The 14,435-nt window shown below is 48.0% G+C and overlaps 1 protein-coding gene across 1 annotated transcript in view; it reads left to right on the top strand.

Moving 5' to 3' along the window:
* The first annotated feature begins 902 nt into the window (after positions 1-902).
* LOC121278303 (heme-binding protein 2-like) overlaps positions 903-14,435 on the top strand; it is a 46,364-nt gene continuing 32,831 nt past the window's right edge. The window contains exon 1 of the mRNA XM_041188589.1: positions 903-1,076. Coding sequence (XP_041044523.1) covers positions 954-1,076 — 123 coding nt within the window. The 5' untranslated portion in view covers positions 903-953. The remainder of the gene's footprint in view (positions 1,077-14,435) is intronic.

The raw sequence follows: 14,435 nt of genomic DNA on the forward strand, positions 1-14,435 counted from the left end.
TGGTGTTGTTCCCATCTATCTGCTGCCCTTGTCCATTTATATGGTAGTGGTCGTGAGTTTGGAAGGTGCTGCCTTCAGAGCCTTGGTGAATACCTGCAATGCATCTTGTAAATGAAACACACTGCTACTACTCTGCGTCGATGGTGGAGGGTGTGAATGTTTGTGGATATGGTGCCAATCAAGCTCCAGGGAAGTGGGGAGTATTCCAGCCCACTCCTGACTTGGTGCACAGTCTTCGGCCAATCAGGGGGTGAGTAACAGGAAAAAGGATTCCACGTCGCTGACCTGCATTTGCAGCCACAGTATTTATATGGCTAGCCCAGTTCAGTTTCTGGTCAGGATGTTGAAAGTGGGGGTATTCAGTGATGATAATGCCATTAAACGTCAAGGGGTGATGATTAGATGTGAAAATGCTCAAGTCATTGGGCAGTGAGACCCACACCAGCTTCACCTACTCAGTGAGGAAATGGTGGTCTGTCCCACGGTTGGAGTGCAGCATGGCCACTGGGTTCCCACTTTCACCTGGTGCAAGAAACCCAAGAAATGAAACTGTGCAGACATGAAACACGAATGTGAAATTGTTTTCTCCCGGGTCACTAACACCAGCGACCGGCAGATCAATCTTCCATTCCAGGTAACTCCCAAACAGGGAGGGTTGACAATCCTGAGTGTGTGAATGGGATCAATTGTAAAATAGCTTCCCGAGTGTTCAGACATCCCGGGAATTGGCATTCAGGGAGTTTCTAGTTTCTAATTTCAAGTTACATTTCCATAATGAGTCAGCTAGTACGTTTCTTCAACACATGATGTTGCTACCTGCAGCTTAACTTTATTCAAAATCATCTTCATAAAACAGTATAAAAAGACCTGAGCTCTCTGCTCAATCTGCAGATCCACCTGAAGGTACTGAGAGTCATTCAGTGCGTTCACCAGTGATCTGAGCAGACACCAGGATGCTGAGACTCTTCCTAACTGTGTCTGTCCTCTCCTGGCAGCAACTTGCTGCACAGGATGAGGTGGAGAACTTCTGTTATGAAAATGACTGCATTGAGCCCGCAGAAGTCATTGTGGACAAGGTAAGTATTGTTCAGATTTTACTGTGTTCAGTCATGTTTGTCCCAGGGGAAATTATTCAATGCCCGTTTTTGGGGTAAATAACCTGCAGTGAATCGACAGCGCATCCCCCAACCCTGAAACATGAGACTGGACGGAAATTGGTCCTTGGGTCTCATTAACATTTTATACATGAGCTGCTGTCGGCTGATTGGTCTCCACTGCCAGCTTGTGTAGTGAGAATATCAGGGTTTCCGTCTCCAGCAGAGGGTCTAAAGTGGGGTTGGTGTGGAAACAGAGAGGTTAGAGGGTCGATGAATAGGACAATAGAATTGGGAACATTCCTGTTACTCCTGTATTCATTGAATCTAACACAACTTCAGAAATTTATAACAGACTGAGGTTCACTATGTTACATCTGTAAGAAGCCAAGTCTTGCTTTAGGCGATACCCCCACACCACAGATACCTGGAAAGTCACATCAATACAGCAGCGTCCTTTAAGTAGGTTTGGCTGTGAGAATTACACTCCATCCTTGCTCGGATAATATAAATTGGCCAGAATCTGATCTCTGGGGAGTTTTACCCAAGAGGTTCCCCTGAAGTTGGGCTGGGGACATCCTAAAAGTCCCCACGCAAGGACTGCATGGGATATGTCCGGGAATATTTAAGCTCGTGATGGGCAATTATCCTGCACTGGGAACTATCCGCTACTATGATGTTATCAGTGAATTTACATAGTTCCGACTCTCTTAGCAGAATAATTACCTGGGAAAAGTTAGACAGATTAAACCCACTTCTACCCCTTGTGGTACTGACCCTCCAACTCCCCACTGAAACACATGCCCCGCCAACACCAACCACCCCCCCACCACTGCCCAACCACCCCTAACCCCAACCTCAAACTACCCACCAACCACAACTAACCCACCACCCACTGACTAAACCTCCCACCCCTGACTACCCCACCCCTCCAATTGTCACCCCGGACTAACCAACCCACCCCCAACCATTTCCCAACTACCCCACACCTCAAATTACCACCCTCGGACTAACCATCCCACCCCCAACCATTTCCCGACTACCCCCACCCCTCCAATTATCATTGCCGCACCTCCGGCTATCCCCACACCAATCTAGCCCCCAATTACCATCCAGGCCACTCACCACCAACTATCCCATACCCCAAACTAGCCCACCATCCTGACCACCCCCATGCCCTGACTGGACCCCAACTCTTCCACCCAATCCCCAGATCCTCCCTCATACCATGACCACCGACAACCACCCCCTGCCCCATCTACTCCCCACTACCCCCCAACAACCCCCTGGTCCTCCCACCACATGGTTTGTCCATGACGCACTGACTTAACCCTCGCCCCACTACTCTAGCTCCCACCTGATACCCCCACCACCCAAACCCCAGACCCTCCTCCCACAACACAAATACCTCTCTCCACCTCAACTGATCCCCACCCTTTCCAAATACCCCCAGAACCTCACACCCCCTGATTACCCCACAACTCCACAAACTAACCCCCACACCCTGACTACCTCCACCACCCCAATGACAGGACCCACCCCCACCCCAGCCCCCCTCCACCCCTAGGAAGTTGTGAGCCATTAGAACGAATGGGGGATTGGATAATAGACAGAAAGAGACAGAAAGACCTTCCACCACTCTGACCACTCACCACCGCCCCCCCTACCATCATCCTCTGACCCTCCCACTCCCTGATTATGCCACAACTCCCTGACTAACCCCCACGCCCCACCCCTTTGAACACTGGACTCCCCGCCCCTCCTTCAATCCATGACTATCCCAAAACATTCTGAATACATCCCGCCCCTGACTATCCCCCAACCACGACACCCCTTTTCTACCTTGATGACCCTACAACAAACCCACACTGACCCAACTATCTTACCAGTCCCATTGATTATCACCTGAACTCCCATCCCCCCATGAATACCCCCCACCTCCTCTCACTGCTCCCTACCCCTCCCGACATCCTGACCCTCCCCACACCTGGGTGAGTGAAAAGGAACGTAGTGGCATCCGAATGTGATTATCACTCCCCAGATGTTGTGAGCCATTAACATGAATAGGGGATTAGATAATGGACAGACAAGCTATGGGGTTTTGATAAACTGTGGGAAACATTTAAAGAAATAATTCCAAATTCTCAGTGAAAACACATTCTATTGAGAAACAATAAATTCTGCAGGAATACTGGTCAACCCATGGCTTACCACATAAAATAATGGGGAGCCAAAGGGCAGAAGAGAGTGTGGAATTTAAAGTAATTGTTATAGAAGAAAATAAGCACTAGAGAAACTAATGGGACTAAAGACTGACCAATTCACTGTACTTGATGGTTTACATCCTAGGATTCAGTTCAGTGAATCGATACAATTCTCTGCAGCTATGACCGGGTGTTCTGAAGGTTGTGCTGTCTGTTCTGCTGCCAAGAGATATATACCGGTTAGGTGACTGGGCAACAAGTTGGCAGATGGAATATTTTGTGAGCAAGTGTGAAGCTATTCACTTTGATAAGAAGAAAATCAGAGGGTCATCAGAATGGTGGGGTGGTAAATAGTGAGGAGGATTGCCTTAGATTACAGGACGATATAGGTGGGAGGGTCAGATGGGCTGATCAGTGGCAAATGGAATTTAATTCGGATCAGTGTGAGGTGATGCACTTTGACAGGACAAATAAGGCACGGAAATAAACAGTGAATGGTAGGGCCCTGCGAAGTACAAAAGATCAGAGGGACCTTGCTGTGCATGTCCATCAGTCCCTAAAGGTAGCGCAGCTGGTGGATAAGTTGGTTAAGAAGGCATATGGGACACTTGCCATTATTAGCCGTGGTATAGAAAAAAAGAGCAGGGAGATTATGCTGGAACTGTATAAAATGCTGGTTAGGCCATAGCTAGAGTATTGCATGCAGTTCTGAAATCCGCATTATAGGAAGGATCTGATTGCACTAGAGAGAGTGCAGAGGAGAATTACCAAGATGTTGCCTGGGCTGGATAGTTTTACTTATGAGGAGAGATTGGATAGGCTGGGGTTATTTTCCTTGGTGCAGAGGAGATTGAGGGGGGACAAGATTAAGTTGCATAACGTTTTGAGGAGCATAGAATAGGGTAGACAGAAAGGAACTCGTCCCCTTGGTAGAGGGTTCAATAACTAGGGGGCATAGATTTAAGGCAAGGGGCAGGAAGTTTAGAGGGGATGTGAGGAAGATTTTTTTTGCCCAGAGGGTGATGTGAATCTGCAAACGCAATGTCTGAAAGGTTGGGAGAGGCAGAAACCCTCATAACATTTAAGAAGTATTTGGGTGTGCACTTGTGATACCATGACATACACGGCTATGGGCCTAGTGCTAGATAATGGGATTAGAATAGTTAGGTAACTGTTTGACCAGTGCAGACTCGATGGGGCTCGATGCTCTTTAACTCTAATTTTTTAATTCGTATAAAGAACATTTCCATTTTGGTATTTAGAAGCATTTGGTGTCTTACTCCAAGAAACTCAGAAAGTTTGTATTTGCTCCAATTGTACAAGGCTTTAGTGAGACCACAGCTGGAGTACTGGGTACAGTTTTGATCTCCTTATCTAAAGAAGGATGTACACACTTTAAAGATGATGCATGAAGATTCACGGGGTTGATTTCTGGGATGAGGAGGGTTGTCCTGTGATGAGAGGAATTATAAATTGGGGCATGCTCTCTGGAGTTTAGAAGAGTGAGAGGTGATTTCATTGAGACATACAAGATTGTGAAGGGGCTTGGCAGGGCAAACACAGGGAGGTTGTTTCCCCTGATTGGGCAATCTAGAACATGGGGGGACAGACTCTGGATAAGGGGCTAATCATTTAGGACTGAGAGGAGGTGAAATTTCCTCACTCAAAGGCTTGTGAATCTTTGGAATTCTCTACCCCAGAGGGTTATTGATTCTCAGTCATTGAGAGAGATTTCTGGATTCTAGGAACATCACAGATGGGGGCTGGGTGGGAAAGTGAAGTTGAGTTAGGGGTGCGGGAGGATGGTGTGGGTTGGGAGGTCACTTTTAAGGTTTAGTACTAAAAATTAATACTGTACGTTTCTATAAATTCTCTTTTCAGTTGAAACCAGCATTTCAATAGCGTTCTAACTTTTCATGATGTCCTAAAGTAGGAACAATTCGAATGACACGCTGTGTTGGTGTACCAGACGCTTGAGAGTCTTGGACCTCATTGAAACGAGTGGTACAAAAGAGGGCGTTGACTCACTTATTGCTCTTGCAAAGTCTGGGAATTAAATCCTTATTTGGGATCGACCTAGGCACTACAAACGACAAAGGGAATCGCAGCCCTGTCGACTCTGCAAAGTCCTCCTTACTAACATCTGGGGGCTCGTGCCAAAATTGAGAGAGCTGTCTTACAGACCAGTCAAGCAACAGCCTGACATAGTCATCCTCACAGAATCATATATGAGAGGTAATGTTCCAGACACCACCATCACCATCCCTGTGTATGTCCTGTCCCACAGGCAGGGCAGACCCAGGAGACATGGCAGCACAGTGGTATACAGTTGGGGGGGAGTTGCCCTGGGAGTCCTCAGCATTGTCTCGTGGCATCAGATCAAACGTGGGCAAGGAAACCTCCTGCTAATTACCAAATACCACCATCCCTCAGCTGATGAATCAGTGCTCCTCCATGTTGGAGGAAGCACTGAGTGGGGCAAGGGCACAGAATGTACTCTGGGTGGGGGACTTCAATGTCTATCACCAAGAGTGCCTCGGTAGCACCACTACTGACTGAGCTGGCCGAGTCCTAAAGGAAATAACTGCTAGACTGGATCTGTGGCAGGTGGTGAGGGAACCAACATGGGGGAAAAACATACTTGACCTCATCCTCACCAACCTCCCTGCTGCAGCTGCATCTGTCTATGACAGTATCGTACAGTCATTGCGGAGACAAAATCTCTCCTTCACATTAAGGATATCCTTCATCAGGTTGTGTGGCACTACCACCGTGCTAAATGGGATAGATTTTGAACAGTTCTAGCAACTCAAGTCTGGGCATTCATGAGGCATTGTGGGCCATCAGCAGCAGCAGAACTGCACTCAAACACAATCTGTAAACTCATGGCCCAGCAAAACCCACACTCTACCATTACCATCAAGCCAAGGGATCAAACTTGGTTCAGTGAAGAGGTTGCCAGGAGCAGCACTAGGCATACCTAAAAATGAGGTGTCAACTTGGTGAAGCTATAACACAGACTAGTTGCATGCCAAACAGCATAAGCAGCAAGCGATAGACAGGGCTAAGCAATCCCACAACCAACGGATCAGATCTAAGCTCTGCAGCCCTGCTACATCCAGTCATGAATGGTGGTGGACAACTAAACAACTCACTGGAGGAGGAGGCTCCACAAATATCCCCATCCTCAATGATGGAGGAGCCCAGCACATCAGTGGAAAAGTTAAGGCTGAATCATTCACAACAATCTTCAAACTGAAGTGTCGAGTGCATGATCCATCTCGACTTCCTCCAGAGGTCCACAGCATCACAGATGCCAGTCTTCAGCCAATTCGATTCACTCCATGTGATTTCAAGGAAAGACTGAAGGCACTGGATGTTGCAAAGGCTATGGGCCCTGACAATGTTCCGGCAATAGTAATGAAGACTTGCGTCCCAGAACTTGCCATGTGCCTAGCTAAGCTCTTCCACTACAGCTGCAACACTGGCATCTACCCAGCTATATGTAGAATTGCCCAGGTGTATCGTGTGCACAAAAAGCAGGACAAATCAAACTCGGCCAATTACCGCCGCATCAGACAAATCTCCAACATCAGTAAAGTAATGGAAGGGGGTCATCAAAAATGCCAACAAGCGACACTTGCTTAGCAATAATCTGCTCACTGATGCCCAGTTTGGGTTCCTCCAGGGACACTCAGCTCCTGACCTCATTACAGCCTTGGTTTAAACATGGACAAAAGAGTTGACTGCCATTGACATCAAGGCCGCATTTGACTGAGTGTGGCATCAAGGAGTCCTAGAAAAACAGAAGCCAATGGGAATCGGGGGCAAAACTCTCCACTGGTTGGCGTCGTACCTAGCAAAAAGGAAGATGGTTGTGATTGTTGGAGGTCAGTCATCTCAGCTCCAGGACATCACTGCAGGAGTTCCTCAGGGTCGTGTCCTAGGCCCAACCATCTTCAGTTGCTTCATCAGTGACCTTCCTTTCATAAGGTCAGAAGTGGAGATGTTTGTTGCTGATTGCACAATGTTCAGCACCATTCGCGACTCCTCAGATATTGAAGCAGCGAGAATGTCCAAATGCAGCAAGACCTGGACAATATCCAGGCTTGGGCTGCCAAGTGGCAAGTAACATTTGTGCTACACAAGTGTCAGGCAATGACCATCTCCAACAAGAGAGTATCCAACCATCATCCTTTGATGTTCAGTGGCATTACCATCACTATCCCCCATTATCAACATCATAGGGGTTCCCATTGACCAGAAACTGAACTGGACTAGCTATATAAATACTGTGGCTACAACAGCAGGTCAGAGACTAGGAATCCTGCGATGAGTAACTCACTTCCTGCCTCCCCATTCTCTCTGCAGATGCTGCCAGACCTGTTGAGTTTTTCCAGGTATTTTTGTTTTTGTTTTGTACAAGGCACAAGTCAGGCATGTGATAGAATACTCCCCAGTTGCCTGGATGAGTGCAGCTCCCATGACACTCAAGAAGCTTGACACTGTCCATGTCAAAGCAGCCCACTTGATTGGCACACCATCCGCAAACGTTTACTCCCTCCACCACTGATGCACAGTAGCAGCAGTGTGTACCATCTACAAGATGCACTGCAGCAATTCACCAAGGCTCCTTAGATAGCACTTTCCAAGCCCACCACCTTCATCATCTAGAAGGACGAGGGCAGCAGACAGGGGGGAACACCACCACCTGGACTTCCCCTCCAAGTCACTCACCATCCAGACTTGGAAATATATTGCCATTCCTTAACTGTCGCTGGGTCAAAATCCTGGAAGCCCTTCCCTAACAGCACTGTGGAGGTACCTACACCACGTGGACTGCGATGGGTCAAGATGGCAGCTCACTGCCACTTTCTCATGGTAACTAGGGATGGGCAATAAATGCTGGCCCAGCTAGTGAAGCCCACATCCTGCAAACGAATGCAAAAAAGACTAAGAGATTGCTTAAACCAGGCTTGTCCAAAGTACGGCCCATGGGCCAGATGTGCCTCAATGTGCCCCTCTGATCCAGTTCTCAAAATTCCAGACAAACAGAAGAGTTTCACTGGAAGATTCTGCATCAAGCTGCTCCAATCACAGGCCTTTTCTCTCCATGTTTGCTGCTGATAGGCTCACCAGTGATCCTATCAGCTGAAAATGAGGGAAAGAAACATACTTTGATTGGAGGAGCAGTGAACACAGGCCTTGTTTTGAGGGCTGAGGAAGTGAAGGCCGGCTGGAGCTGGAGCTGGAGCTGGAGTCGAGGGAGCAATGTGGGTCTGGGCCAGGGAGGGCAACATTTTTGCAGCGCGGAGAGGAGAGGGTGTAGTGCAGATGTGAGGCAATCAGAGTGTGTGTATGTTTTAGAGAGTGAGTGAACTAGTGTATGTTTGTGTGTGTGTGTGTTGGAGTGAGAGTGAGTGACTGACTGAGTGTTTGGGGTGGAGTGCGAGAGACTGATTGAGTGTGTTCGGGGCAACGTGGAGGACTGAGTGAGTGCGTGGAGGGAATGTGGAGGACTGAGTGAGTGTGTGGGGGGAATGTGGAGATGTGAGTGTGTGGGGGGAATGTGGAGGACTGAGTGAGTGTGGGGGGAATGAGGAGATGTGAGTGAGTGAGTGGAGGGAATGTGGAGGAATAATTGAGTGAGTGGGGGGAATGTGGAGGACTGATTGAGTGTGTGGGGGGAATGTGGAGGACTGAGTGACTGTGTGGGGGGAATGTGGAAATGTGAGTGAGTGTGTGGAGGGAATGTGGAGGATTGAGTGAGTGTGTGGGGGGAATGTGGAGGATTGAGTGAGTGTGTGGGGGGAATGTGGAGGATTGAGTGAGTGAGTGGGGCGAATGAGGAGATGTGAGTGTGTGGAGGGAATGTGGAGGACTGAGTGAGTGTGTGGGGGGATTGTGGAGGATTGAGTGAGTGTGTGGAGGGAATGTGGAGGAGTGAGTAAGTGTGTGGGGGGTATGTGGAGGACTGAGTGAGTGTGTGTAGGGAATGTGTAGGAGTGAGTGAGTGTGTGGGGGGAATGAGGATCACTGAATGAGTGAGTGGGAGGAATGTGGAAGACTGAGTGAGTGTGTGGGGTGAATGAGGAGATGTGAGTGAGTGAGTGGAGGGAATGTGGAGGACTGAGTGAGTGAGTGGAGGGAATGTGGAGGACTGAGTGAGTGTGTGGGGCGAATGAGGAGATGTGAGTGAGTGGAGGGAATGTGGAGGACTGAGTGAGTGTGTGGGGCGAATGAGGAGATGTGAGTGAGTGAGTGGAGGGAATGTGGAGGACTGAGTGAGTGAGTGGGGGGAATGTGGAGGACTGAGTGAGTGTGTGGGGTGAATGAGGAGATGTGAGTGAGTGAGTGGAGGGAATGTGGAGGACTGAGTGATTGTGTGGAGGGAATGTGGAAATGTGAGTGTGTGGAGGGAATGTGGAAATGTGAGTGTGTGGAGGGAATGTGGAGGATTGAGTGAGTGTGTGGAGGGAATGAGGAGATGTGAGTGTGTGGAGGGAATGTGGAGGATTGAGTGAGTGTGTGGAGGGAATGAGGAGATGTGAGTGTGTGGAGGGAATGAGGAGATGTGAGTGTGTGGAGGGAATGTGGAGGATTGAGTGAGTGTGAGGGGCGAATGAGGAGATGTGAGTGAGTGTGTGGAGGGAATGTGGAGGACTGAGTGAGTGAGTGTGGGGGGATTGTGGAGGACTGAGTGAGTGTGTGGGGGGAATGAGGAGATGTGAGTGAGTGGAGGGAATGGGGAGGACTGAATGATGAGTGGGGGGAATGTGAAGGATTGAGTGAGTGTGTGGGGGGAATGAGGAGATGTGAGTGAGTGAGTGGAGGGAATGTGGAGGACTGAGTGAGTGTGTGGGGGGAATGAGGAGATGTGAGTGAGTGAGTGGAGGGAATGTGGAGGACTGAGTGAGTGAGTGGAGGGAATATGGAGGACTGAGTGAGTGAGTGGAGGGAATGTGGAGGACTGAGTGAGTGTGTGGAGGGAATGTGGAGGACTGAGTGAGTGTGTGTGGGGAATGTGGAGGATTGAGTGAGTGTGTGGGGGGAATGAGGAGGACTGAGTGAGTGTGTGGGGGGAATGTGGAGGATTGAGTGAGTGTGTGGGGGGAATGAGGAGGACTGAGTGAGTGTGTGGGGGGAATGTGGAGGACTGAGTGAGTGTGTGGGGGGAATGTGGAGGACTGAGTGAGTGTGTGCGGGGAATGTGGACATGTGAGTGTTTAGGGGGAATGTGGAGGACTGAGTGAGTGTGTGGGGGGAATGTGGAGGACTGAGTGAGTGTGTGGGGGGAATGTGGAGGACTGAGTGAGTGTGTGGAGGGAATGTGGAGCACTGAGTGAGTGAGTGTGTGGGGGAATATGGAGTGCTGAGTGAGCGTGTGGGGGGAATGTGGACATGTGAGTGTTTAGGGGGAATGTGGAGGACTGAGTGAGTGTGTGGGGGGAATGTGGAGGACTGAGTGAGTGTGTGGGGGGAGTGCAAGAGACTGTGTTTATTTATTCATTCACGGGATGTGAGCTTCGCTGGCTGGGTCAGCATTTATTGCCTTTGAGAAGGTGGTGGTGAGCTGCCTTATTGAACCACTGCATTCAATGTGTGTTGGTATAACATAATTGTGGTGAGGAAGGGAGTTCCGAGTGTGTGATTTGGAGTACAAGATACTGAATGTGTGTTTGTGTGTGTGTGTGTATATGTGGATGGGTGGGGGTGCGAGAGACTGAGTGTGTGTGTGGGTATCTGAATTACCCTCAGTCGCAAGCTTGTCACTCATTCTCACCATCACACACGCACACGCACACACAGGCACACACACTGATCCTAGCACAGTGGGTTAAGGTGAGTGAATGATTGAGCACCCTGAGACTGGGAGTGAGCTGCACACACACACACACACACACACACTGGATCTCACACTCATGTCATTTTTATTTATTGCGCTTTTTAAGTTAACAGTTTATTGCTATGAAATTGCTGTACTTCCAGAATCACAGAATCACACAGTGCAGAAGAGGGCCTTCGGCCCATTGAGACTGTACCAACATGTGAGAAACAAAACAAAAACAGAATTACCTGGAAAAACTCAGCAGATCTGGCAGCATCGGCGGAGAAGAAAAGAGTTGACGTTTCGAGTCCTCATGACCCTTCGACAGAACTACCTGACCTACCTACCTAATCCCATTTACCAGCACTTGGCCCATAGCCTTGAATGTTATGACATTCCAAGTGTTCATCAAGGTACTTTTTAAAGGATGTGAGGCAACCCGCCTCCACCACCCTCACAGGCAGCACATTCCAGACTGTCACCACCCTCTGGGGAAGAAGGTTTTTCCTCACATCCCCCCTAAACCTCCTGCCCCTCATCTTGTACCTGTGTCCACTGTTGACTGACCCTTCAACTGAGAGGAACAGCTGCTCCCTATCCACCCTGTCCATGCCCCTCATAATCTTGTACACCTCGATCAGATGGCCTCTCAGTTCTCTCTGCTCCAACGAAAACAACCCAGTCTATCCAACCTCTCTTTATAACTTAAACATTTTATCCCAGGCAACATCCTGGTGAATCTCCTCTGCACACCCTCCAGTGCAATCACATCCTTCCTATAATGTGGTGACCAGAACTGCACGCAGTACTCCAGCTGTGGCCTCACCGAGGTTCTATACAACTCCAACATGACCTCCCTACTTTTGTAATCTATGCCTCGATTGTTATCGGCAAGTGTCCCATATGCCTTTTTCACCGCCCCACTAACATGCCCCTCCACCTTCAGAGATCTATGGACACACACGCCAAGGTCCCTTTGTTCCTCAGAACTTCCTAGTGTCATGCTGTTCATTGAATACTTCCGTGTCAAATTACTCCTTCCAAAGTGTATCACCTCACACTTTTCAGGTTTAAATTCCATCTGCCACTTATCTGACCATTTGACCATCCCGTCTATACGATCCTGTAGCCCAAGACACTCAACCTCACTGTTAACCACCCGGCCAATTTTTGTGTGATCTGCAAGCTAACTAATCCTACCCTCCACATCGTCATCTATGTCGTTTATATAAATGACAAATAATAGGGGACCGAGCACAGATCTCTGTGGATGCCACTGGACACTGGCTTTCAGTCACTAAATCATCCTTCTATCATCACCCTCTGTATCCTACAACTAAGCCAATTTTGAATCCACCTTATCAAATTAGTCTGTATCTCATGTGCCTTTGCTTTCTTTATAAGTCTCCAATGTGGGACCTTGTCAAAGGCTTTGCTGAAATCCATATAAACTACATCAACTGCACTATCCTCATCTACACACCTGGTTACCTCCTCAAAAAATTCATTCAAATTTGTTAGGCATGACCTCCCTTTGACAAAGCCATGCTGACTATCCCTGATCAAACCTTGCATCTCCAACTGGAGGTAGATTCTCTCCTTCAGAATTTTTTCCAATAGTTTCCCTACCACTGACGTGAGACTCACTGATCTGTAGTTCCCTGGCTTATCTCTACAACCCTTTTTAAGTAGCGGAACCACATTAGCTGTTGTCCAGTCCTCTGGCACCTCTCCCGTGGCCAGGGAGGAATTAAACATTTGGGTCAGAGCCCTTATGATCTCCTCCCTTGCCTCCCTCAGCCGTCTGGGACACAAATCATCCAGACCTAGTGTTTTGTCCACTTTTATGCCTGCCAACACCTCCAAAACCTTGTCACTCCCTAAACCAATTTGCACAAGAACCTCGCAGTCTCTCTCCCCGAATTCCATACTTTCATCCATATTCTCTTGGGTGATGACGGGTGTGAAGTATTTGTTCAACACTCTAGCGATGTCCTCTGGCTCCACCCATAGATTACCACATTGCCCCTAATGGGCCCTACTCTTTCCCTGGTTATCCTCTTCCCATTGATATACAATATCTCGATATTATCCCTATTTTTACCAGCCAGAGCTTTCTTATACCCCCTAATTGCTTTCTTAATCTCCACCCTGCACTTTCTGTACTCTACTCATGCCTCCACTCTTTTACTCCCCTTGTCTCTGCTAAAAGCCTCTCTTTTCCTTCTCATCGTATCCTGAATATCTCTGGTCATCCATGGTTCCCTGGGCTTGTTACTCTTTCCTATCACCATGGAGGGAACATGTTGAGCCTGTAATCACCCCATTTCCTTTCTGAAAGCTCCCCACTGCTCTTCTGTAGATTTCCCCACAAGCAGCTGTTCCCAGTCTACCTTGGCCAGATTCTGCCTTATTTTACTAAAATCCACTCTCCCCCAATCCAAAACACTTTTTTTGCAACTTGTCTATTTCTTTGCCTATAACGAGTTTAAATTGTACCATGTTGTGGTCGCTATCATTAATCCGCTCAGCAAATGTTCCTTTTCTGAAAATTTTCAATGAAATTCAGTTTATTGTTGTGCCAAATCTTATCTTTCTGAAATTTGCTCGTGGGCCTCTTGAGTGTGAAAAATGTACAAATGTGGCCCCCGGAGTGAAAAGGTTGGACAAGCCTGGGTTAAGGGAAGGTTTTACAAATCCCTGCTCCATCCTAGATTCATCCCATCCTGCACCATCCTGTTTAAAATCCAGCAGAATGTGGTCACACTGTGGGACTAAAATGTCCCTGGGGAGGACTGTTCCTGATCATTCGTTGTAACTTTGGCAAAAAAAAAATTAATTGAAATCTCAGAGAAACAGAATAAAGTGATTTTATAAAAAGGGTCTTTACAGAAAACAACCCTATGACTGGAGTGCTTTTAGAAATGAATTCTCTCAGGATATGAAGATGCAATAATACAAAATAGGAGCAGATGTAGACCATTTGACCCCTCAAACCTGCTCCATCTTTCAGTAAGACCACGTCTGATCTGCTTGTGTTTTGATTTCCACATTCCCATCTACCACTGATAACTTTGATTCCCTTGCCTAACAGCAATCTCTGCCTTAAAAATATTCAATGGCCCTATCTCCACCATCTTCTGAAGCAGAGAGTTCCAAAGTCGCACAACCCTCTGAGAGAAAAAAATTCTCTTCATCTCTGTCCTAAAAGGGTGACCCCTCATTTTAAAACAGTGCCCCCTAGCTCTGCTGTCACCCACAAGAGGAAACATCCTTTCCATGTCCACCTTGTCAAGGCTGTTCAGGATC

Source organism: Carcharodon carcharias, chromosome 5 (assembly GCF_017639515.1).
Source record: "Carcharodon carcharias isolate sCarCar2 chromosome 5, sCarCar2.pri, whole genome shotgun sequence".
Classification (NCBI taxonomy): domain Eukaryota; kingdom Metazoa; phylum Chordata; class Chondrichthyes; order Lamniformes; family Lamnidae; genus Carcharodon; species Carcharodon carcharias.